General features: G+C 42.7%; 1 protein-coding gene across 1 annotated transcript in view; it reads left to right on the forward strand.

Annotated features, from left to right (window-relative positions):
• Positions 1-27,368, forward strand: part of GALNT2 (polypeptide N-acetylgalactosaminyltransferase 2) — a 483,612-nt gene that overhangs the window by 401,135 nt on the left and 55,109 nt on the right. The window contains 1 exon segment of the mRNA XM_030196432.1: positions 7,873-7,999. Within this exon segment, the coding sequence (XP_030052292.1) occupies positions 7,873-7,999 (127 nt within the window).

A 27,368-nucleotide genomic window follows, 5' to 3' on the forward strand; every position in this document is an offset into this window, starting at 1 on the left:
GAGGGAGGCTAACATTTTTTTGTCTAATGTGGCTTCTTATAACTGCCGACTGGTGGGTTCTTCAAGTAGTCTTTCTTGGATATTCCCTCAATTGGCATATCAAACCTCCAGATTGCCCGCTGAGAGCTCATTCATTCAGCTCTCAGCAAAGGCAGGTATTTGTGGAGGAACTCTCTGCCCTTCTAAAGGCCCATGTGGTTGCACCTATTCCACCAGGGGAATTGCGACTCACACTAATGATGTGTGTGAGTCTTTCACTGCATGTTGTTTGGAGGGAAAACTCTGGAAAACAGACAGTTGAAACTAGTCTGTTGAAGGTTTTTTTAGTCATTGGTGTGACCCCTGACGCAGGTGCGGTAGCACCGAAACACAGCCCGTGTCGGGTCTTCCTCCAATCAAATTCCATTATTAAAGGATTTTTTAATATGAAAGAATTGTGTTCCCTGTGTTTTTAAAGGCCCGTTGTGCTGTTTTTCTGCATCACCTCAGGAACAGCATACATTCCTTCTGCTGTCAAACAGTTATTTAAAGCAGAAAGGTTTTTGTTTGCATAATGACTATTACATACAGGATGTGAAGACCACTGGTGTTGAGCATCTTTATTTTGGGTGAGAACTAGGGCCGCCAAAGCCTGCTTTCAAATACTGCCAGACACTTTATGAAATAACACAAAACCCTACAAAAGGACACTCAGAACCTATACTGAAAACTTAACACACCATAACTGCCCTAAAAGCTATGAAAGACTGTGCTGTAAATATTACACTGACCCCTAGAGCACCAATATATAGGGTTACCATACATCTGGTTTTACCTGGAAATGTCCTCTGAGGACACGGCCAGGCAACTGGGCGGGTTTTGCCAGGCTGCTCGTTTGTCCGGATTTGCGGACGGGCAGGTGTGTCCTATCCTCGCCTCCTTTACCTTATTGTGGTTCCTTGGTGGTCTAGTGACCTCTTCGGGGCAGGAAAGAACTCCCTCTTTCCTGCGTGTCTGCAGACTGTCTTTCTCCCAGCGCTGATTCAAAATGGCTGCTGAGAGTTCAAGCAGCAACCTCGCAAGACTTCTATAAATAAGAAAAATCCTAAAATAAATGAAATGAATTAAAACAAAATCCTTTGGAAGTGTTAAGGAGTGGGGGGGGGGGGGTGCTTTTACTTCTGTCCCTTGCTGTTCAGCCTTTTATCAAAAATTCAATAACACATTTGTGTGCGTGGTTATCTTGGCAGTTTACTGAGAAGTGAAAATTTGAAATGTGTAGGTTTTTCCTACTATGTTAAAAAGATTTTAAACATAAAGGGACCCTTTTACAAAGCTGCGGTAAGGCCATCATGCCAGTGAAGCAGGAGCACAGCAGTACTTCTGGTGTGTGCTGCATGCCATTTCCGGTGCTCGGAAATATATATATACTAGTGAAAAAGGCCCGTTTCGGACTCGTAGTGTGTATGTTTGCGAGAGTGTGTGTGGGCGAGTGAGTGTGTGAGAGAGAGTGGCTGTGCGAGTGTATATGTGTGTCAGAGAGAGAGTGAGACTGGGTGCGAGTGTGTCTGTGAGAGAGCGTGTGTGTGTCTGATTGACCGTGTGCGAGTGCATATGTGAGAGACAGTGAGTGTGAGAGAGAGTGTGTTTGCATGAGAGTGTGTGTATGTTGGTGTGGGGGCTGGTGAGTTTGCTTGTTTGTATAGGTGTGAGAGATGTTGATTTTTCATATTAGATGTTGTGTATTTATTTGGGGGGGTAGTGTTTGGCATTTGGGGGGGTGTTTGTGGGTGAGGATAGGGTTGTTTTGTAAGGGAACGTGCGTGTTAGTGGCAGACAGAAATCATGTATGTTGTGTTTGTGGTTGGGGGACTGTGTGTGTGGGGAGTAGAGGGTAGTTGCGTGTTTCTGTGAGTGAGTTTGATGTTGTTCCCCTGTACTTCCCTTTGTCCTGTTGTAGAGGGAGGATTTTGAGGGTGGGTTAGTTATTGTTTTTTTGTGGAGTTTGTGAGTTGCATGAGTAATGTGTGCGGATATGTTGGTTTTGTGGGGTTTTCTGGGTAAGGGGGGTGTTTACCGTTTTCCCACATCATTTTATGTTGCTGCAAATGCAAGAGAAAAAAAAATGAAAGACCTGGAAAGACAAATTAAACTATAAATAGAAGGCCAGCGGCAAAACGCTTCGCTCAGTACATTCCCTGTCGCACAGCCTTGACTGAGATACACTTTTCCGGTAAGCGTTCAACTACTTGCCTTTTTGTGTGTGGAAAGAATACTTGTACAGGCTATCCTCTCCGTAAATGAAACACAGACTCCTAAGCTTGGGAGCGGAGCCGACACTGAATCAGTCACAGCAGCAGCAGCAGCAGCGAATATACAATGTTGTGGTCTCGAAAGCGGCCCCCAAACAGTGCCCTCTAGGTCCTAGTGCCTGCCTGAACTAACATACAGAACACAGCACCTGCAGTCCTCCCTGCATTCACCTCTCCCTGGCAGAGAACGAAACCTGAGCTGTGCCTTTTTCCTTGAAGCACTGGGCTGGACAGCTTGTTGAAAAAGCTTTATTCTTGGCAGAGGGCATGAATGTGGGAACTTGCTAGCAGTTCTCTTAATTACTTCTAAAGCTGTGTTATTTGTTGGGGTGGGGGAGGAGAAAGTCAGGGAACCTGGCGATCTGCATTGTGTGCTGTTGCTGGTAAGAATGTGCTTCCTTGTCGTTTTATTTTTTTTATGACCCTGCCGATTTCAGCACCTCCAGTCCTCCCTGCATTCAAGCAGTGGCAGCTCATTGTGAGGCAGGGAGAGGAGTAGGGAAACACTCTTCCCTTCTCGTTGCGTTCCTGTCGTTCATCCTTCATCGAACTTGGTTTTGGGGTGTTTCATTTTGGGGGGGGGGCAGTGAGGGTTGCTTTGTAGGCTGGGGGAGGAGTTTCCCTACTCCTTACTCCTGCCTGTGATTCATGAAACCGGATATCTACACCACCATGCAAAACGGAAGTGAGGCTTCATTAGAACGTTGGTGGTGCCTTTTATATATATAGATATATTTTAATGCTGGGGGCTTACCCGGTGGTAATTGGGAAGCGCTGTGCAATACCCGGTTAGCGCAGGAGCACTTACCACCTCCTAAATTACTGGCAGGAAAGGTTCCCCCAGGAAATGGCCATGCGTTAAGTGCCTAACTTACCGCACAACCATTTCCTTCTTTTTTTAAACAAAAAAAAAACAAAACTTACCCACTGCGTTGCAAGGTGGCCTCGGTGTAAGGCAGACTCGCCACCATTGCCACAGAGGTTCGTTTACCACAGCTTGGTAAAAGGACCCCAAAATGTTTCTTCTCCAATAAAGATTTTAAATTACAAAAAAACAACAAACAACAAAACAGATTCCTACTAAAACTGAACATGGCCTTTTTTTCAGCACACACCAAAAAAGGTATAAAGGAATTAGAAAAGATGCAGAGAAGGGCGACGAAAATGATAAAGGGAATGGAACGACTTCCCTGTGAGGAAAGGCTGAGAAGTTTAGGGCTCTTCAGCTTGGAGAAAAGGTGGCTGAGGGGTGATATGATAGAAGTCTACAAGATAATGAGCGGAGTAGAGTGGACAGATGTGAAGCGATTGTTTACACTTTCAAACAACAACAAAACCAGGGGACACAAGATGAAGCTAGAATATGGTAGATTTAAAACAAATAAGAGAAAGTTTTTCTTTACTCAGCATGTAGTTAGACTCTGGAACTCGTTGCCGGAGAATGTAGCGACAGCAGCTGGCCTTACGGAATTTAAAGGGGGTTTGGACAGATTCCTGAGGGGAAAAGTCCATTGAACATTATTAATTTTTTTTTTTTTTTTTGGGGGGGGGGGGGGGGGTTGCCGGGTTTTTGAAGCCTGGATTGGCCGCTGTCAGAGACAGGATGCTGGGCTTGATTGACCCTTGGTCTTTCCCGGTATGGCGGTACTTATGTACCAGTCTCAGGGATTAAAAAGTAGAAATTCTAAAAATAAAAGCAAACATATAAAAATCAAGTAAAACTACAGACAATGAAAATAAAATTAGAACCACTACCATTAGTTTCCATACCTTATGCATACGGTATATCAGCTGTCCAGCTTTCAAGTCTGAGTAAAACTAGCTCTACTGTAAAACAATATGCTATACTTGGATAAAATATATTTGTGTTATGTTTTAGGCATGGGAGCTGAAAATCACATATTTTCTTTCTTTTCTTTTCAAAACGTATGGCAGCTTTCACAACTTTTGGATTCCCCATGTTTCAGTACAGTTTGCAGATTGTGAAAGTTAAGATGTTCACATTTTGAGAAAATCCAAAGATGATAGTATTAAAATGAACATGAGCAGAAATGCAAAAAGCTGAGGAGCCTTCATGCTGTAATCCATCAAACCACTGGCTGCATTTTTAAAATGTCCTGGAACACTTCACCATTAGTCAGTTCGTAGAGCAGTGGACTGAGAACCAGGGGAGCCTAGTTCCACTGGTTACTTGTTAAATTTAGAATGAATTTTAAACTGTTAGTGCTTACACACAGGGCATATTATGATCAAGTCCCTGCATATCTAACTTTGTTAGCATTACCTTATGTGCCTAACAGAACTTTATGGCCATTTTCTGATTTTAGGATGTTACTACCTCACGCATCAAAGGCTCAATAGGTGACCACACAAGAATCTGCCTTTTTTTTTTTTTTTTTAGTTTTTTTTTCTTTTTAATAAACTTCCTTTTTCTACTCTTGCCAAAGGTACTTTAAAAAGATTTAAGATATTATTAAAGACTCATTTCTTTTAAGATTGCATTTGTTGGATTTCAGAGGGATGAGAAGACCTTTCACAGTGTGTCACTGGTGTAGCCACATATGGGCCTGGGTAGGCCAGGGCCCACCCACTTAGGGCTCAGGCCCACCCAACAGTAGCACACGTTTAACGGTAGCTGGTGGGGATCCCAAGCTCTGCCAGCTGAAGACATTCTCCTGAAAGTAATTAAAGCGCCGCTCTCCACGATACTGGCACCTGTGCATACTCAGTTTTCAGCGCATGCCTACTGCAGACTGCCAAGGTGGGAAGAAGCATTTTCCCGCCAGCTCAGATATTTTTCTGGTGGGGGTTGGAAAGAACACTTGGTGCCCACCCATTTCTTGCCTAGGCCCACCCAAAATCTGTTGTCTGGCTACGCCCCTGCAGTGCGTAGAAATTTGAATTACTTTGTTGCTGTTTGACCACTCTGTATGGGCATTTTTTTCATTTAGTGCGCAAATCATTAGCATACACTAAATCTGTTCTTGTGCCTTAGTAAAAGGACCCCATAGATTGTAAAGCCTCCAGGGACAGAATTATATTTACAGTGCCAGAATGTAAATCACTTTGATAGCTTTCAGGCTTGTTGGTGGTATATAAGAAATTAAATCAATGTTTTCAGGATATCTGTAGTGAATATGCAGAAGATCTATTTATTTTTTATATACTGCCCGCTAGCCAGTGAATCAATGTACATTCAAGCAGAGGTATTTTTCGGTACCTGGAAGACTCACAATCTGAGTTTGTACCTGAGGCAATGGAGGATTAATGGGCCCTTTTTCTAAAGGGTTGGCACGCAAAACAGGCATGCCATACGCCAATCTGGAACTACCATCGGGTACTGCAGGAACCTGGCGGTAGTTCCCACCCCCAGCATGCGCCTTCTCCAGTGCTACAAAAATATCTCTATTGTTGTAGTGCTGGTGCTTACCTGGCGGTAATCAGGCAGCAGTTACCGCCAGGTTAGCGTGGGAACCTTTATGTGCTTCCCCCCACCCCGAAATGGCTGTGCGGCAAGTGATTCACTTACCGCACAACCATTTCTTTTCCAGCAAACAAAAACAGCCTTTTACCCAATGCGGTAAAAGGGGGCCTCAGCGCGCATCAAAAACAAGCACTGATGACAATATAGGCCCCCTTATTACTATAGTTTAGTAAAAGGACCCCTAACTAAACATGTCCAAGATCACAAGGAGGTGCTCTGGGATTTGAATCTGGCTTTTCTGTTCCTCAATCCAGTGCACTAAGTACGCATAAATCTATTTACTGTGGATATCCTGAAAGCCCAACTGGCTAGGTGTGTCCCGAAGAGTGGGTTGAGAACCCCATGCTCTAGATTAGGACTTCTAGTTGAGTTTTCATGATATGCAAAATTGGTTTAGATTTATTGCTTTTCCTTTTTCCAAATCCAAGCTGAATGAGAATTAAGTTTAGGTACCTGAATTATTGTCCTGCCCAAATGGGCTCACAATTTAAGTTGTACCTGTGACTGTGGAAAATGAAGTGATTTGCCCAAGGTCACAAAGTGTGTTAGTGGGATAACTGGGATTTGAACCCTGGCTTGCCTGCTTAATATCCTGTTTCTCAAGCTAATAAGTTGCTGCTCCACTGCAATGAATAATCATAAGATAACTTTGCATAAGCTGATATATTTTATGTATATTCATTATGGATATCCTGAAAACCTGATTGGCTTTGTCCTCAGGTCAGATTTGGAAAGCCCTTTTCTAGATAATCCCAAATTAAAGGCCTTGCTGATTCTTGGTATTCAAGAAAGCGTACACCTGATAGACTGACAATTTATTTTAGGACGTTGTTTGAGTTATCCTAATATATTTACTATAAGCTGGTATCATATTGCAATTGAACTCTCCTGCTGGACATACTTATGTGTGTGTGTGTATGAGTATATGCGGTGAAGATTTCCAAGACATTTTGCAAATTCAGTCAGATCTTTGATGGTTTACAACATGACACTGCTTGCCTTTTCCATACATAACATAATTTTAATTTTGAAAATATATTTTGGAACAAACAAAAAAAAAAAGCACAAATGGACCTCCAGGAACAGGTCAAAAGGAAAGTCTATTTATTAAAAGGACCTGACACTGGGCGTCTTTCGGTGACCATAAATAATACATTAAAAAAAATCTTGAATCAACATACTATATTATGATTTTTATGTATTGTTTATGGTTTTAATATGTTTAAATAATACATTTAACAACCTAAGAATCGACATACTATATATATTTTTATGTATTGTTTATGGTTTTAATATGCTTATTGTATATGTTGTTGTGTGGGGGGGTTTGTATTATGATACAAAAAAACGCAGGCATGGGTGCCTGGTCACCAAAACATGGCCCGTGTCGGGTCCTTCTAATGAATAGACTTTCCTTTTGTCCTGTTCCTGGAGGTCCATTTGTGCTTTTTTTTTTTTTGGTTCTGGTCTTTTGATGTTTCTTGGAACCCTTTCTTTTCTACACTGTGAAAATATATTTTGACAGTGTTAATCTTGGGAAGAGCAATTTTGAAAGTAGATAAGTAGCAATTTGCCCTCCCTCAGTCTAACTTAAAAGTGTGCATAATATTCTACAACATGCATGCTTTAACTACTCATTTGGAGGAGACATTTCTGGAAGTGTGTATTTTTCAGGATTAGAATATAACCTATGCAGATTGTTTTCAGATCTACGTGGATATAAGACAGGTACAAACATTCACAGGCATTTCATGCCCACAGCAGTTTTCAAAAAGAGAATAACTACATACTGTTGCTTTGTAATCTGATGCAAAGGCCATGGATAAAAAGTATCCATGGACTGTGTATGACAAGGGCTAGTTTGAAAATTGTCCCCATGTTGATTTTGTAAGCCCAGTATAGCTAGGTGTAGGAAGGCCTTTCTGCCTCTGTTAGTTCAATTAACCCTTGGATGTATTACAGAAGCACTGCAAATTTGATATTTTCAGAATGTGTGATGACACGTTTTCTGTCTGTTGCATGAGTTGTTTGTGCTAAAGTACAGGAATCAGATTTGCACCCTCCTTACAGTACATGTGTATGAAATTCTTAATGCAGAAATTTCATTCCGGGTATGGCAATGTGGAGGAAGCCTTGAAATCATCCCCTGCAGCAGGGTGGGTCATGTGTTCCGCAAGCAGCATCCATACACATTCCCAGGTGGCAGCGGCACCGTATTTGCTAGGTAAGCATCTAGATGTTGGGTCATATCTGGGAAGAACTGAGTTTGGGGGAGGGAGAAAGTTTGTTGCGGGGTTCATAGGAGCCAACTCTGTGGATTTTGATCACTCTCCGTATTGAGCAAGCTGCTTCATTTGTGTTCAGGGAGGTGTAATTTGTGGTTTTCAAGAAATAAGACCTTTATTTTCCACCTTGTATAGAGACTTTCCTTTAATGGAAAAAAACTGAACTAAAAAATTACAAAGACCTAAAGTTTTCAAAACAAATTTCCTCTGTGGTTTAATCAGCCTTTGCTAGTCTTTGATTGCTTCATAGGTTATGGCGCCTTAAAAGATCTTGCTATTTTAATACAATCTTTTGTAACCTCTAGGGTTGATTATTACAATGGTTTGTATTATGATCTACCAAAATATCAATTAAAAAGAACACAGTGGCCTGGTTGTTAAAGAACAAAAGATGTACTGATCCTGTTCTGCCACTTTTGGCAGAACTACATTGGTTACCAATTGAGCAGCATATTTATTTTAAATTATTGTGAGGGAGCCTATAGGATGCTATCACTCAGCCTTAATGACACTTCCTCACAGTGGCAGAACCACCTTAAATTGCTCAATCCTACCCAGGGGGAAGTGACATAGGAGGGGTGGAACCAGGAGGGCATGGTCCAGGAAGTATAAAAGCTCAGGGCACAGCTAGCAGGGTTGCCAGATGGGCGGTTTTCCCGCCCAATTGGGCGGTTTTCCGCAACCCGCCGCGGGAAATTTTTGCCCGCGGCGGGTTGCGGTTTTTTGGGCTGCTTTTTGGGCTTTTGGGCGGCTTTTTCGGCCGCGGGGGGCGGGGTTAGTGACGTGTTTGGGCGGGGTTAGTGATGTTTTGGGCGGGGCCGATGACGTGGGAGGCGGGGCCGATGACGGGGGAGGCGGGGCCGGTGACGGCGGGGGCGGGGTTGATGACGGCAGGGGCGGGGGTGATGACGCGGGGGTGGGGGTGTCGGGCGAGGTTTGAGTTTGGGCGGGTTTTGGGCGGTTTTTATGCTGGATTGGGTGGGAAAAAAATTTTCCACCTGGCAACACTGACAGCTAGGTTAAGGAAGGGCAGAGGGAACTAGAAACATCCCACTGCATATGCCTATGTATAAACTTTTTAACCACAACAGTCAGGTAGACCAAGTTCAGCTTGGAAACTTGCAGACTTGTATCTTTGACCTGGCCAGACACACGCTGGCCTGTGTTATTTGATTAAGATTGTATTGGTAACTAGGGAGGACCCAGAACAGGGACAAGTGGAGTGTGCTGCTTTGCTGAGAAACATTAGTACACGTCCTGGCCCTGCAGGAGCAAGCCATGGGAGGACTTTCATACATCTAAGGAGTAGTTTGTTCCTTTCTTCCCTACCTGTGAACCAAACGAGACCCCCCTTACCTGGCACCTTTAAATAAAATATTTTTCTGTTCACCTTAACCTGGTGTGTGGCTCCACTTTGTCTGGGCTCAGCACCCCTCCTTTATTCACATTAATAAAATTATGATGCTTGGTATTTACAGTGGTGTTCCTAGCCTGTTCACAACCCAGGGTGTGTTGCCCCTGTAATCCCCCCCCCCCTTGAAAGCACCTGCCCCGAAACAGGAAGTAATATTAGAGGGGGAGGGGTAAGAGCCGAGAGCAGCGTGCCTGCTCCGCACACCCCCTTGCCTGCACCAGGGGTGGACTGCCCCACCCTGCCCTTGGTACACTACTGAATATTTAAAGCTTTATATTCAGAGAGCCTAGTATATTTATTGGACCTATTGAAGCAATACAACCCAGTAGAAATCTTAGGTCATGCTTCACAGGGTCTCTTGGAAATACCAAACTAGGTTAAATTAAATTCTACTTGTAAATGTGCTTTTGAAATACAAGGGCCTAAACTGCTACAGAAGATTTAAGAGATATTCAAAAGCTTATTTTTTAAGAAAATGTTTCATGAGGTCACTTGGTACAATAAGCTACTACTACTAATCATTTCTATAGCACTACTAGATGTACATAGCGCTGTACACATTATATACAGGTAATTTATCCCCAGGGGGCTCACAATCCCAGTTTTTTTGTACCTGGGACAATGGAGAGTTAGTGACTTGCCCAAGGTCACAAGGAGCTGCAGTGGGAATTGAACCCAGGTTGCCAGGATCAAAGCCCGCTGCACTAACCATTAGGCTACTCCTCCACATCTGACGAGCAGTGTTATTTCTCAGCTTCTGGATCACTCTGTTTTAAACTGCCTCATCATCTTTGATTGGCAAGAGTCCAGCTTCACCTGTTAACTTATCTGTCCCTCTGCAGTGCATGGACAAATTCGTGAGCAAACCACTGAAAGACATGACAACGAAAGCTGGGAAAAGGGAAAACTGTGGCCTGGGATTTCCACGGAGCACAAAATGACAGCTGCGGACACTGAGATCGGGGACGTACCTGTTTAGCTATTCACCCAAATGAAGAACATTGTGGTGGATGCGCTAGATGCTAGCGTGTCTCCTATTAAAGAACAGCTTAGCTCTAATACGCATTTGGTTGCGGATTTTAACAAGCGAGTGGCAGAAATAGAAACCCACAAGGACGGGACTGAGGATGGGCTGCAGGAGACATGACAGGAGCTGTGTTGTTTGCAAACCGTGGTAAGCAAATATGAGACTCAGCTTGATAACCTCAGAAACAGATCACATAGAAAATAACGGTTTGTGGGTCTGTAAGTCTTTAAAGGACAAAGAGCTGCGTGGAGCATTGGAGAAATGGCTCTCCCTGGAACTGTTACAAACTGATCATCTCGGCCTGCTTTGTATTGAATGGGCCTACAGGCTTATGAGGCCTCTGAGGGAAGGAGAAAGGCTTGGTTCGTGATTTCAAGGATCCTGAACTTTGCCCATAAAGAGTACATCATGCACCAGTATTGCAGGAAGAAGTGGTTAAGATTAGGAAATCAGAAGGTACAACTGTTTCAAGATTACTCTGTGGTGGTTGTGGAAAAATGGAGAGATTCCCATGACTCTGCTTTTGAACACTGCCAACGTCTCTTATTTAAGTTGGCTCTGTTAGAATGCAGAGATATGAGCAATGGGGATGCTGCCTGATGGAGGAAGTTTCAAGCCATTTAGGAGCCCTATTGGTTAGCCCTACCGCACAGGGACTACAATCTTTTGCTTAAAAGAGAGATTTTCTGTCAGCAATGGAGTAGGCATTCCTGCCTGCCTTTCCTTTCTTTTCTTTCCTTTCCTTTGCTGTCTTTATTTATGCTGGAGGTGCTTGGGTCTTTGGTCTTTCCCTTTGCTAGTACAGCTTTGGTTGGCTTGGGCCTGTTGTGTTGTGTATGCACCTTTCTTCTTTGCCTCTGAACTGCTGATTCCCTTAGAACATAAGAACAGCCATACTGGGTCAGACCAATGGTTCTTCTAGCTCAGTAACCTACCTGCTTCCAGCAGTGGCCAATCCACTTCACAGGTACCTGGCAGATACGCAATTAGTAGCAACATTCCATACTACTGATCCCGGGGCAAGCAGTGGCTTCCCCCTTGTCCATCTCAATAATAGACTTTGGACCTTTCCTCCAGAAAGTTGTCCAAATCTTTTTTAAACCCAGATACACTAACCACTGTTACCACATCCACCAACAACAAGTTCCAGAGCTTAACTATTCTTTGAGTGAAAAAATATTTCCTTCTATTTGTTTTAAAAGTATTTCTGTATAATTTCATTGAGCGTCCCCTGGTCTTTGTACTTTTTGAAACAGTGAAAAATTGATTCACTTTTATCTGTTGTACACCACTCAGAATTTTACAGACCTCAATCATATCCCCCCTCAGCTGTCTCTTTTCCAAGCTGAAGAGCCCTAATCTCTTTAGCCTTTCCTCATCCGGGATGAGTTCCATCCCCTTTACCATTTTGGTCGCTCTTTTTTGAACCTTTTCTAATTCCGCTATATATTTTTTTAGATATGGCAGCTAGAATTGAAGCAATACTCAAGGTGAGGTTGCACCGTGGAGCGATACAGAGGCATTATAATATCCTTGGTCTTATTTTTGCATCCTGTTTGCTTTTTTGGCCACCTCCACACATTGGGCAGAAGATTTCAGCGTATTGTCTAAAATGACGTTTCAATCTTTTTCTTGAGTGCTGACTCCTAAGGTGGGCCTTAGTATCAGATTATTCTTGCCCATGTGCATGAGTTTGCATTTGTCCACATTAAGTTTCATCTGCCATTTGGACTCTCAGCCTTCTAGTTTCCTAAGGTCTTCTAGCAAATTTTCACAATCCGCATGTGTTTTGACAACTTTGAATAATTTTATGTCATCTCCAAATTTAATCACCTTATTCGTCATTCTGATTTCTATATCATTTATAAATATGTTAAATAGCACCGGTCCTGCAGCACTCCACTGTTCACACTCCTCCATTGAGAAAAATGGCCATTTAATTCTTTCCTCTGTTTTCTGTCCAGTAACCAATTCCTAATCCACAGAAGGACATCATTACCTCTTTTCCCGTGACTTGTGTACTACTTTATCTGCTACGTAGAGAAGGGGGCAAGAAGGAAGGGAGGTGCCTAAGTTTTTGCCTGGGTTGTTTTCCTATGTTTTGTTTCTTTTCTTGTTTGGGGGTGGGTTGAGAGAAAATGAAAAATCTCATGGTGCTACACCCCCTTATGGGTTTCCTAGTTGGTGTTTTTCTTGCAACCTTCAGTTACTGATGCTATGTTATGTTGCATTGGGGGCTGTGGGGATAAGAGTATTTATTTGTTTGTTTGTTTGTTACATTTGTACCCCACATTTTCCCACCTATTTGCAGGCTCAATGTGGCTTACATAATACGTAGAGGCTGTTGCCATTTCGGTTGGTAACAGATACAAAGTTATGTTGTGGTCAGATGAGATAGGTGTGGTACAGGCATCAAGGGGTCGAAAGAAGTGAAGATTATAAATTGTCCAGTACGATCATTAGTTGTGCTGTGTTGCTGGGTGCTGGGAATTTTATGAGGGATCGGTGAGAGAGGCCTTTTTGAAGAGATAAGTTTTGAGAGATTTCCTGAAGTTTAAGTGGTCATGGATTGCTCTTACAGCAATTGGGAGCCTGTTCCATAGTTGTGCGCTTATATAGGAGAAGCTGGGTGCGTAAGATGTTTTGTATTTTAGTCCTTTATAATTTGGATAGTGCAGGTTTAGGTATGATCTTGATGATCTGGTTCTGTTTCTGGTTGGTAGATTAGGTCTATCATGTATCCTGGTACTACGCTGTAGATGATTTTGTGTACCAAGGTACAGATTTTGAAGATGGTTCGTTCTTTGATTGGGAGCCAGTGCAATTTTTCTCGTAGGGGTTTGGCACTTTCGAATCGTGTTTTGCCATATATCAATCTGGCTGCTGTATTTTGGGCGGTCTGGATTTTTTTTGTGAGTTGTGCTTTACATCCTGCATAGATTCCGTTGCAGTAGTCTGCATGGCTTAGGACCATTGATTGTATTAGGTTTCGGAAAGTTTCCTTTGGAAAGAAAGTACATTTCAAGTCTCATGTTCTTGTTATGATTCTGTTGTTATATTTGTATGATAGTGGTTTGTTTACCATTTACCTAGTTGCAGTTTGGCTGGAGATAGCAATTGTGATGTTTCATATTGTTTGTGCGTTCACATACTGTGTTCAATTGATGTTGCATCTAATAAAGAGGATGATATAAAAAAAGAAAGAAAATGTTTCATTGAGATGAATTAGTGACTGAAACGAATAATTAATTAACTGAATTGTATACGGTTTTATTTTCATTGTAATTCGCTTCAAGCTTCAGATGAGGCAAAACATCAAATAATGTAAAGCAGTACTTTTTTTGTAGGAAAAAAGGTACCTGTACTCATACAGGGCCAACCTTAAGGTCAGGGTCACTATCTATTGCTCCACCCCTATAGTAGCCACACCCATTTTACCAGCTGCGAATCATATAAAAAGACATCATTGAAAACAGTACCCCAGTACCTAGGTCCAACAAAAGAACCTCTAAGGGTGACCATAAACTAATAAAATATGTAGACAACAATTCAGCTGAAACCTCCAAAAACCAGACTCTGGCATACAGGATAACATCAGAAAAACAAAAGTATTGTCCCCTTGTACTGCTATAAAGATATTAGATGTAAATTTCAAAAACTGACATATTCCATTCACTACATTACAAATTAACAACTACAAATAATACAAAAAATGAACACAGATATCACACTACTTTATCTTAAATTGAAAATATTGTTCTACTTTTGTTTTTTTCAGTTGTGTTCATCCCATTCTCTGGTTTCTACTTTCCTCATCTTCTCTTAACTCTATTGCCATGATTTCCTGTTTGTTTGTCATTTTTCTATCCTTTTCCTTTCTGCTTTCTTCAGTTTGTTTTCTGCCTCTGTCCACATTTAATTTTTTCTTACTCTAATCTTCAATTTCCCTCTTTTGACTGTCTACCTACAGGTTGCCCCCCCTCCCCAGTGCTTTTTTGTAGAAAAAAAGGTGTTGGTACTCATTATGGGCGGGGTCACCACATATGGCTCCACCCCTTATACCAGCCGTACCCACATTAGCCACACCCCTTATACCAGCCATGGCACATATAAGCAGACAGCATTGAAAATATTATACTAGAATAGGAGAAAAAAATAACGTGATTTTTTTCATTATAAATAATTTTTGTAAGCTGTTACAGCTCCAGTATATACCCAGTGCAAAATAAGACAGCAGATGTAAATTCTCAAATTGGACATATTCCAAACACTAAAATGAAAATAAAATGATTTTTTCTATCTTTGTTGTCTGGTGACTTTGTTTTTCTATCTATATTGGTCCCAGTCTCTGATTCTTCTGATCTCTGTTCTCTTAACTCCGTTTCTAGGGCTTCCTTTCCATTTATTTCTTTACTTTCCTTCTTTCTTCTTCCTTTCTTGCCATACATCCATAAGTAAAAGCAGGTTCCTCCTTCGTGATTGACTGGAGGAGGTATAACGTGGATCCAGCTTTTGCCTATTTTCTCCATCCATGTGCAGTTTTTCTCCTCGCTTCCCTTTCCCTCATCTCCATCCATGTGCATCTTCTTCTTTTTTCTTTCCTCCCCTCTCCATCCATGTCCAGCACTTCTCCTCTCTCCTCCCCTCCATCCATGTCCAGCACTTCTCCTCTCTTCCCTCCCCTTTATCCATATAAAGCAATAATTTTCTCTCCCCTCTCCTCCATCCAAGTCCAGCATTTCTCCTCTCTCCCCACCAACCCCTCCATCCATTTCCATCATTTCTCCTCTCTTCTCTGCCCTCCCATCCATGTGCATCTCCTTCCTCTCTTACCTCCCCTCCATCCATGTCCAGCATGTCTCCTCTCTCCCCTGCCCTCCCCTCCCATCCATGTCCAGTGATTCTCTCTTCCCTGCCCTCCCATCCATGTCCAGCGATTCTCCTCTCTTCCCTGCCCTCCCATCCATGTCCAGCGATTCTCCTCTCTTCCCTGCCCTCCCATCCATGTCCAGCGATTCTCCTCTCTTCCCTGCCCTCCCATCCATGTCCAGCGATTCTCCTCTCTTCCCTGCCCTCCCATCCATGTCCAGCGATTCTCCTCTCCTCTTCCCTGCCCTCCCCTCTCCCATGTCCATTAATTCTTCTTCCCCCAGCCCATCCTCCTCCTCCACTGCCTGCCAGCGTCGGACTCAGCAGTGCGAATGGTGCAGCAATTGAGAGAGGCTGGCAGCATCGGAGCTTCCCTCTGTGAGTCCCGCCTATGCGGAAACAGGAAGTTGAAACAACATAGGCGGGACTCGCAGAGGGAAGCTCCAACGCTGCCAGCCTCTCTCAATCGCTGCCTGCACCGTTCGCGCTGCCGAGTCCGACGTAGTAGTAAGGAGGGGAGTGAGAGGAAGGGTGCAGGACTCGCCGGGGGGGGGGGAGGAGAGGTGCCGGTACACCATACCGATGCATACCGGCACAAAAAAAGCCTTGTCCACCCCCTCTCTCTCCTCCCCATTTCCATCGTTTGCCCCTCTCTCCTCCCCATTTCCATCGTTTGCCCCTCTCTCCTCCCCACTTCCATCCAGCATTTCCTCTCTCTCCTCCCCACTTCCATCATCTACTCTTCCCTCCTTCCATCCAGCATTTCCCCCTCTCTGTCTCTATCCTTCCTGCATCTCCCCTCTTTGTTTCCATCCTTCCTGCATCTCTCCATCTTTCTAGCCAGCATCCTTCTTCCCCCTCTTCTGTCCATTATTTCTCCTCCCTCCCCTTCCATTCTTTCCAGGTCCACTGCTGTTTCTCCCTACAAGTAGCAGTGGCAGGCAAAGCAAGCAGTAGCAGGTGCGAGGCCATAGTGTTCCTGTGCACACTGTGTTGCCTTCTCTTGTCTCCTGTTCTGAAACAGGAAGTTGATGTCAGAGGGGCAGGGAACTGGTAGAGCCAACAGTGCGAGCATGAGCACTGCGGCCCTGCTACTGCTTGCTTTGGCTACTGCTGCTGCTCGTCGGGAGAAGCAGCAGCAGCCATGGGAGATGGGTGGATGAACGGGCAAGGGAAAAAAAAGGTGCTGGTACATAATTCCAGTGAGTATAGGTACTGGCTCAAAAAAAGCCTTGATGTAAAGTATAGTAAAGTTTGGTACCTCCAATCATATTGAAATGTTCGTGCCTGTGGTGTTTTTTTTCCTTCCTTTCTGTTTAATAATAGCAATACAGTAGAGTCTTAAATGATGTAAATGGGGCCAATCTTTTGTCAGATAGCTGAAAAGTTGGATGATCCAGGACTCTACTGTACACTACATCCCCCCCCACCCCCACCTTTGCCTCACTAAGCGCATCCTCCTACCTTGGAAAGGGTCATCAGCAGGAAATGGAGCAGCCGCCTCCTCCCCTCCTAACTTGGAAAGTCATTGCAGTCCAAACTAACTGGTCTCTCCTTCCCCTGCTGTGCACCCATGTGGGGACACTGGGCAGCTGCAGCGGCAGGGAAAGGAGTAGCACCCTCCCCACAGACAGCAACTGTTCTCAAAGTTCGCTTCCCTCCAGCAATCCGGAAAGATGGCGCCTGTAGGATATCTGGAATCTGCACTTTCCCTGAGCTGAGCTGAACCCCGAGCTGTGAGCCACCACCAGTGAGGAGAGGGACAGGTGCCCAGCCAAGCTGCTGCAGATTCCAGCATGTGCAGAGCCCCCCCCCCCCCCCCCCAACCCTAGCTGCCCAGAAATGTGCTGCAGTGTGACACATCAGCATCTGTTGGCACTGTGGCCTGCGGATTTTCCCATTGGGACTTGCTCCCACCCATTAATGAGCCAGGGAGGCACTTGAATGGGGAGGACCTTGGAGGGGAGGGGGTTGGGAGCAGGGAATCTGCTTCTGTTTGGGAAGGTGAGAGTAGGAGACACTTTTGAGGGGTTTCGGGTGGTGCAACAGAGGGAAAGAATTGACGGAGCCCAGTGAATCAACTGTCGGTTAATCTGGAACATCAGATAACCAAAGGTCCATTAACTGGGACTTTACTGTAATAGTGATATTAAAAACTCAATTAGGTTCTTACTTAGAAGGCCAGCAGATGGCAGTGTTTGACTTATTGAACAGCTAGGCCTGATGCTTACATAAATAAAATAGCTCTCTGAATTGAAATCCTTGTACTGCTGATTTTTTTTTTTTTTTTGTATTAATGATAAAAGTAATTTGAAGAAAAAAGTTTAATTTCTGCTGTTCTGACTCTAACAGAAAAGAGGAACCCACCTGTATGTTCTTTTGTCGTCGCTCTTGTTTCACTAGAATGGTATAATGTTGCCATTAAGCCCCATGTAATGAGCATCTTGCCTTTCATAGAGAAATTGGAATTAGAAACTCATAGGTGCTATAGAATAAAACTGGACTAGTATAGCTCCGTCCTTATTCCATGAAACTTTTTGGCAGCTTTGTGGAGGCTGCAAATGGGAAACTGACTTCTTAATTCTTTTGGTGGAGGTGGTGGACAAAAACAGTGACAAAATTCAAACATTCCAGGGAAAAACACTGCGAATCCCTTTATAGAAAGAGGATGGAATCGAAGCAAAACTCCTTCACACTTTAAACAAGGCATAGCGGGGTGCAACCTGCATGGAGTGGGAGCTACAACTTGCCACCTTATTGGGCAGGCTAGATGTACCATACTGGCCTTTTATCTGTTGTCATTTGCCATATTAATGTGCCTTGATGACAGAAATATAAAAAAGAATGAGTCATTTAGATTCTACCTTAAGGCTGAAGAGAATTGAGCAGACAGCTATATCCTTTCATGACTTATGGTGTATCTTGAGTATTTGCTGCTGCTTATTGATATGGTAATTTTTAAGCAGTGTTGCTCATAGCAGCGTGATTTCTCATAAAATAATTGCAATATATTCAGCATTTAAGCTAAAGATGAGAGAAGCAAATGAATAACAAAAGAACAAGTAGAACAACAGGACATGAAATGAGATTGAAGGGGGGCAGACTGAAGAAAAATGTCAGGAAGTATTTTTTCACGGAGAGAGTAGTGGATGCTTGGAATGCCCTCCCGCGGGAGGTGGTGGAAACGAAAACGGTAACGGAATTCAAACATGCATGGGATAAACATAAAGGAATCCTGATCAGAAGGAATGGATCCTAAGGAGCTTAGCCAAGATTGGGTGGCAGAACCGGTGGCGGGAGGTGGAGATGGTGCTGGGCAGACTTATACGGTCTGTGTCAGAGCCGGTGGTGGGAGGCGGGACTGGTGGTTGGGAGGCGGGGATAGTGCTGGGCAGACTTATACGGTCTGTGCCCTGAAAAGGACAGGTACAAATCAAGGTAAGGTATACACAAAAAGTAGCACATGTGAGTTTATCTTGTTGGGCAGACTGGATGGACCGTGCAGGTCTTTTTCTGCCGTCATCTACTATGTATGTTACTATGAATTGGTTTAAAAAGCCATGGCCAGAGATATTGCAAAAGACTTTGGCGGAGGAAGGGTCTAAAGACCATTTAATTGGAATACATTTTTTTAAATTGTATTTGTAGCCATTACATTTGTGTTAAGATTTAGCCTTCTGTCTGATGGCTTTTTATTACTAGGAGATTTGAATGTTCATGTGGATAATCCAGCTGCTAAGACTCCTTTGCTTTCTGTTATCTTCTGCACCTACTCACTCTCGTGGTCGCTGTTTAGATCCTGTGTTAAAGCTTTTCTTCCTCCCTCATAATTACTCCTTGGTCATGGGCTGTTCATTTCAGTTAATTTTGGCTTAGTAACTATCCTTGTGGTAAGTTCCTACTCTTCGAACCACATAGGGGGAATTCTATAAAGAGCACCAAAAGTTAGAGTAACATAGTAAATGATGGCAGATAAAGACCTGCATGGTCCATCCAGTCTACCCAGCAATCACATTCATTATCTAATGGTTATTGAACCAACATCCAATAGTATTATTCCAACTTACTCACCAAGTTCTCCTTTACAATATCTATGCCTCCCCCACTGAGATATACAAAATTAATGTGGTATAAAATATGCATACTTGCTCCTGATCCATCCTTTCCATTTTCAGGGCTCAGACCGTTAAAAAGTTTGCCTTTCTATTGTTACCTATCTGTATTGCCTGTCAAGTGGAATACTTGTTAAATGAAAGAAAATGAATAAATAAAAAGTAAAAAAAAAAAAAAAAAAAAGTTTGCCTTTCACTGGTCCTACTTTCCAACTACTGGAGTTGTCATCAAAATCTGTTCCAGCCCATCCTGATCTGTCTTGCCATATATGGGACACAGACCATAGAAGTCCATCCAGAATTGGCCTACTTCCCCACTAATGGAGTTGCCATCGAAGCCCACTGCAACCCGTCATAAATGAACTTATAGTAGTTGATTTGTTAAGTTTTGGTTTTGTTCTATCCTCTTTCTACTAAGGGATCCTTTGTCTCTATCCCACACATTTTTCAATTCTGTCACTGTTTTTGTCTCCACCAGGAGGGCATTCCAGGCATCCAGTACCCTTTCTATGAAAAAGTATTCCCTTATGTTACTGCTAAGTCTACCACCCCGCAACTTCAAATTATGTCCTCTAGTTTTACTGTTTCTCTGTCTCTGGAAAAGATTTGTTTGTAGATCGATACCATTCAAGAATTTAAACGTCTATATCGTCTTTCTTCAAGGATATACATTTCAAGTCTTTGAGTCTCTTCTCATATGTCTCTTGGTGCAATTCTGATACCTTTTTTTGTCAACTTTCTTTTCAAGTCTTCTGTGTCCTTAGCAAGATACAGCCTCCAGAACTGAACACAATATTCCAAGTGGGGCATCACCAACAACCTATATGAGGGCATCAACATCTCTGTTTTTCTATTGGTGATTCCTCTCTCCATGCAGGCCAGCATCTTTCTGGCTGTGGCCCCTGCCTTGTCAAATTGTTTCATAGCCTTGATATTCTCACACTTCAATGTCCCTCTCCTAGTCTGTGCATATCAGCTTTCGCTCTGAGCACATACATCTGTTTTGGATTTTTGTGTAGGAGTAGCCTAGTGGTTAGTGCAGCGGACTTTGATCCTGGGGAACTGGGTTCGATTCCCACTGCAGCTCCTTGTGACTGTGAGCAAGTCACTTAACCCTCCATTGCTCCTGGTACAAAATCAGTACCTGTAGATATGTAAACTGCTTTGAATGTAGTTGCAAAATACCACAGAAAGGCAGTATATCAAGTCCCATTTCCCTTTCCCTTTTTACTCTCCAAGTGCATCACTTGTGCACTTCTTCACATTACATTTTAACTGCCAAACATTAGACCACTCTTCTAGCATTTGTAGATCTCTTCTTATGTTTTCTGTTCCTTCTGGTGGGTCTACTCTGTTGCAAATCTTCATGTCATTTGCAAAAAGATACACTTTTCCCTTTAACCCTTTCAGCTATGTCACTCACAAATATATTGAACAGAATTGGCCCCAGTACCAATCCCTGAGGCACTCCACTACTCTACTCAGTTTTCTTTCCTCTGAGCAAATTCCATTTACCACCATCCTCTTTAAGTCAACCAATTTCTAATCCAGTTCACCATTTTGGGGCCTAACTTCAGTCAGCTAAGTTTATTGGTGAGCCTCCTATGAGGAACTCTGTCAGAGGCTTAGCTGAAATCCAGGTAGACTACATCTTGTGCATCTCATTGGTTCAATTCTCCGGTCATCCAGTCAAAGAAACCAATCAGATTTGTTTGGCACGATTGTGTTCAATTCTGGTCACCACATCTCAAAAAAGATACAGTGGAATTAGAAAAGGTGCAGAGAAGGGTGACAAAAATGATAAAGTGGATGGGACGACTTCCCTATGAGGAAAGGCTAAAGCGGCTAGGGCTCTTCAGCTTAGAGAAAAGACGGCTGAGGGGAGATATGATAGAGGTCTATAAAATAATGAGTGGAGTGGACAGGGTAGATGTGAAGCGTCTGTTTACTCTTTCCAAAAATACTAGGACTAGGGGGCATTCAATGAAGCTACAAAGTAGTAAATTTAAATTGAATCGGAGAAAATGTTTCTTTACTCAACGTGTAATTAAATTCTGGAATTTGTTGCCAGAGAATGTGGTAAAGGCAGTTAGCTTAGCAGAGTTTTAAAAAGGTTTGGACGACTTCCTAAAGGAAAAGTCCATAGACCATTATTAAAATGGACTTCGGGAAACTCCACTGCTTATTTCTGAAATAAGCAGCATAAAATGTTTTGTACTTTTTGGGGATGTTGCCAGGTATTTGTGACCCGGATTGGGCGCTGTTGGAAACAGGATGCTGGGCTTTGATGGACCTTTGGTCTGTCCCAGTATGGCAATACTTATGTACTTATGATTTTCCCTTGGTAAAACCATGTGGCTTCGGATCTTGTAACCGTAGAATTCCAGGTAGTTCAGTATTTCCTTCAGCAGAGCCTCTATTATTTTCCCATCCACCAAAATGAGGCTTACAGGCCTGTAGTTTCCAACTTCTTGTCTATTACCGCTTTTGTGAAAAGGGACCACTTCCGCTCTTCTCCAGTCCTGCAGAACCTTCCCCATCTCCAAGGATTTATTGAACAAATCTTAGACCCCGCCAGAACCTCCCTGAGCTCCCTCAATATCCTGGGATGGATCTCATCCGGTCCTATGGCTTTGTCCACTTTTAGTTTTTTAAGTTGTTCATTAACACTTTCTTCTGTGAACAGTGTGATATCTACACTATTCCCTTATATACTTCCTAGATGAGGGATTTTGTTCTCCACAGGTGCTCATCTGCTGTAACCTTTGCTTAAACCTATGAAATTCAGTGTTACAGCAGGGATGATTGTGAGGACCTTCTTTTTTTAATGAGGAAGCCTTGTCAAGGGGAAAAGATGGGATTTCAGCAGGAGAAAATTGATGTTCATAAACAAATCCTACATTATGTAATTTTTTTTAAAAAAGTTTCCTGTGCATTATCCTCCTCATTCTATAACAGGTTACCTAAAATTATGCCCAAGAAAACAAATAGGCAGGCGATTCCCAACATCCAGCACGGAATAGAAAAAAAGATGCAAATTGCCAATGGCAATGTTGAGAGAAATAATTTATTCACCACGTTATATAAAATAGGCCCGACACGGCCTATTTTTGCACTCCTAAAGGGCTGCATTAGGGGCTAGCATATAACAACCCAGTGGTGCAGTAAAACCAGTTGCACCTACTGGACTAAAACAACTCCTCTTCTAAGAAGCAGCAGCAGCATTTCGTGGTAAGTAGTTTGCCGATTCTTCTCTCCCCCCCCCCCCCCCCCCCAGCATATAGCATTCCCCAAGGGTCAGTATTGGCCCTAATTCTATTTAATGTCTTCCTTGCACCATTGGCTACCCTGATTCAAGGTTTAGCATAAAATGCCTACTTTTACGCAGATGGCATCTGAATTCTTATTGTGAGCCACTTCTGGGATTCTAAAATCCAACAGAGTTTTAATGAGAGTTTAGAGCAGGGGTTCTCAGCCCAGTCCTTGTGGCACACCTTATCAGTCAGGGTTTCAGGATCTCAACAATGAATATTCATGAGATAGATTTGCATAGAATGGAAGTATTGTGTGCAAATTTATCTCATACATATTTGTTGTGGATAAAAAAAAAAAGCTAGGTATATCTTGAGGACTGGGTTGAGAACCCCCCAGTTTAGAGAGAGTAGCAGATTTGATCAGTCTTATAAGTTGTTTCTCAGTCTACTAAAATCTAAGGTGATCCAAATTTTCTAGAAATAAATCGGTTTCCCCTTTTCAGCCCTGTATCTCTGATTCATGTCCTTTCAAGGAATCTGTTCTCTCCTTAGGAAGCCTTTTTGGATAATAAATTCTCGTTTTTCCATCACATTTCCTCTTTGGTGTAGAAAAAAAGAAAACAAAGTGCTTCTGTGGCTATAGAAACATATGCGCTCTGACTGAAGCACAGAAAACCCTTAATCCATGCCCTTCTTAACAGGTTTATTGTACTATTTTATTAGCTGGGTTGACCTTTTATAATCTCAGGGAAATCCAGGTCTTATAAAACACTGCCACGAAATTACTTTTTATGCTGACCATATCATTCTCAAGAAAAAGACAGGAGATGAGATGTGCCAGACTCACTGAAGTTTGACAGGATCACCCACTGGCGATGCCTTTCAATTTTACATTGTACCATTCCACCAATGTAGCAGCAAATTACCAGCATTTCATAAAGACTGTGCCCATTTATGCTGTGTGGGCATAGCAGACAGGCGTCCCTTGCCTTTTGTGGATGCCAAAGTACGGATTATAGTGAAAAGACAAAGAGTGTGGCAACAGTCATTCTTTGGCCTACATGTGAACCCTTTAGTGTATGTATTTGGTCTGCTGATCTCTGTCAGTACTAACAACCCATTCTTGCTCAGTTCAGTAATAACTAAAGGAGTGGCTTTATTTCAAAACTGCTCACAGCATGTATTAATAGTTCTAGAACCCAAAAAACAAGTTTTCACATCGTATTTTGACCATGCGGTTTTCATCAAAAGAAAAATAATTTTTAAAAAAGTTTAATTAGAAGGATACATATTTTCATGTGGAATGTCTGGCCTACTGGAAGGGCTGCCACATTTAAGAGTCAATTCAGTCCTCAGATCAGACTGCAGTTAACCAGGGTAGTAATGGCTGGGAATCTGATAGTGATACACAGTTTACTCTCTCTATTCCATGTATTTGTTTGTCTGGATTTAGCTCACACCTGTTTCAGTAGTAGCTGAAGGAGAGTTTTATTCAAGTGCATTAGGTTTTTCTCTGTCCCTGGAGGACTTACAAACTGACCAAGGCATTTCTATAACCTGCATGTGCAGTTGGTGTCTTAATTGGCACTTGCACAAGTGCACTACACACTACTTTGTAAGGTAGCATGTAAGTGCTACAGTATGCAACTACAAAGGGGGCATAGACCTGGGCAGAGCATGGGCAGGCCATTGGCATGGTGCAAAGTGACACATGCAACTTATAGAATGCTATCAGTTAAACACACTGCATGGCGCACGTAGGCACGCTAACTTATACTTTCCTGGTTCAGATCCTATCTATCAGACAGGCAACAATCCATAATGTTTGGCAGCAACTCATCACCACCATGGAAAGTGACCTGTGGGGTACCAAAAGTATCGATGCTGTCACCTATTCTGTTCAATATCTACCTCAAGCCACTAGCTGACCTGATTCGGTCAATGGACACTCAATTCTACATCTATGCGGATGATGTGCAGCTACTCATACCCATTGAATCTGACTTACCTACTGCCTTGAATAAACTGATTACCTGTCTAACATCAATTCAAGAATGGGCTAAACACAACAAACTTTGCCTGAACCCAAGTAAAACTGAGATTCTCTGGGTCCCTAACATAAGTGGATACATATCAAAATCCCTTTTGGGAAGTATGAACTGCCCCACAAATCACAAGTCAGGAACCTTGGAATACAATTAGATTCAACACTGATTCCCCAAATCCAAGCAACCTTCAAGAGCTGCTTCTACTATTTGTGACAGATTCGCTGCCTCTCTCCTTACATCGAGAAGGTAAATCTTATCCCAGTTGTGTATGCCATGGTAACATCGACTGGATTATTGCAATGCACTATACAATGGTCTGACTACAAAGGGCCTGCACCAACTCCAGTTGATTCAGAATGCAGCAGCAAGATTCATAGAAGGTTGCAAGTGATGTGAGCACATCACACCATTTTTGCAAAAACTTCATTGGCTACCAGTACAATACAGGGCTAAATTTAAAACTCTGTCTGATCTTAAAGGCCCTGAAAGGAAATGGCCCTGAGTATCTGAAGAATAGGATGATCCTCCACACACTGCCAAGGACACTAGGGTCCTCCCAAGGACTTTCACTAACCACACCGTCTCCAAAAAACATTACACAATGTGATACCCGTAAGCGAGCCTTCTCCAGAGTAGCCCCCACACTCTGGAATGCATTGCCTGAAAGGCTCCGCTTAACACAAGACTATCTCTACTTCAGGAAGCAGGTGAAACTTGGCTCTTCAACCAGGCCTTTAATGGAAGAAGTAACTAACTTGTTAGTCTCACTCACTTACACAAGGATTGACTCGGGCTGCACATACTGCAGCGGGACATGTTTATCCACCCCTACCCTAGCTGAGATAATATTTAACCATCTCTCTGACCTCATGTGCAACTTTCTTCAAATCAGTCACCTTACTTTCTAACTCTTCCTACTTTTTTACCCATCTATATGTTACAACTTTGCCTTACCCTTCACTACCAATTATAATGTTCTATTATGTATTGTGTTGACACTGCAAGTAGTATACCATGCCATACTTCGTATTGTTAGTTGGAAGAGAAATAACCAAGAAATTAGACAATAAAGAGCCAGAAGGAAAAAAGCTAAACAGGAATGCCAGTACAGAATGCTTGTTGACCTAACATCAGAACGTCTAATTTAAGTATTGCTCAACCAATAAAGGGGTCACATGGTCATACTCCACATGCTCTGGCTTAGTAACATAGTAGATGACAGCAGATAAAGACCTGTATGGTCCATCCAGTCTGCCCAACAAGATAAACTCATTACACATGGTATGTGATACTTCATATGTATACCTGACCTTGATTTGTCCTTGCCATTTTCAGGGCACAGACCGTAGAAGTCTGCCCAGCACTGTCTTTGCTTCCCAATTACTGGTATTGCCCAATTTCCACTTAGCTTCTGTTGATCCATTCCTTCTAAACAGGATTCCTTTGTGTTTATCCCACACATTTTTTAATTCTGTTACCATTTTCATCACCATCACCTCCTGCAGGGGGCATTCTAAGTATCCTTTAAGCATTGACTCCATTATTTTTTCTACCACCGACATGAGACTTTACCGGCCTGTAGTTTCTCACTTCCCTGTCTCCATTTTTGTGAAGAGGGACTACATCTGCTCTTCTCCAATCCGCGGAACCTCAGTCTCTAAAGATCTATTAAATAAATCTTTATGAGGTCCCGCTAGCGCTTCTCTGTGCTCCATCGGTATCCCATCAGGTCCCATAGCTTTGTCCACCTTCAGATTCTCATGCTGTTTATAAACACTTTCCTCTGTGAATGGCGTAATATCTACTCCATTCCCAGATATTCCCTCGGCAGGGGGGCCATCGGAAATGTGGCAAGTGCTCTATTTGCACGATTACTGAAGATTGTACCTCATTTTATGATAAGAATAACAACAAATGGGTTCATCTTAAAAGTGAGACAACTTGTGAATCTGTGGGAATAATTTATGGTATCCACTGTCCCTGTGGATTACTATTTGTGGGACAAACTTTCCAGATTTTTAAAACAAGAATTATTAAGCCCCTCTTGTTCAATACTGTATTAAGGCTAAACATGAATTTGTTGGTTTGTGCTGTTGGGTGATTGAACAGATTACTAAGGGTGGGAGAGGTGGAAATTTAAACAAAATAGACAGAGCAACGCTGGATCTTTTCTCTCAACGCTATTAAACCTATGGGTTTGAATATGGCTGTGGAGTATCAAGCTTTTATTGAATACTTCATCTTTAAGAATTAGCTAGTCTGTGATTGGTGGTTCCTGTGATTGTTTGTTATAAAAGCTAGTGGCCATTTTGGACAATCTTTTGCATCTGGGTTCCACCTCCTGAAACAGTGGGTTTGCAAAACAAGTGGTCCTTGTCGAGGTTTTGGACAGCTGGAATATGTTTATGCATTGTAGCCCAGGAAGAGAGCTGTCTTATGCACCGGAGTAGTAGTGTTTTTGACAATCCAGTATGGGGATAGTTTTTGTGGGACTGTATTTTTGATATAATTCATGAATTACCAGTGGTATTTATTGGAACTAATGGGGATTTGATGTGGGAATTTTTGTGGGGTTTTTTTGATG

Source organism: Microcaecilia unicolor, chromosome 3 (genome assembly GCF_901765095.1).
Source record: "Microcaecilia unicolor chromosome 3, aMicUni1.1, whole genome shotgun sequence".
In the NCBI taxonomy this organism is placed as follows: domain Eukaryota; kingdom Metazoa; phylum Chordata; class Amphibia; order Gymnophiona; family Siphonopidae; genus Microcaecilia; species Microcaecilia unicolor.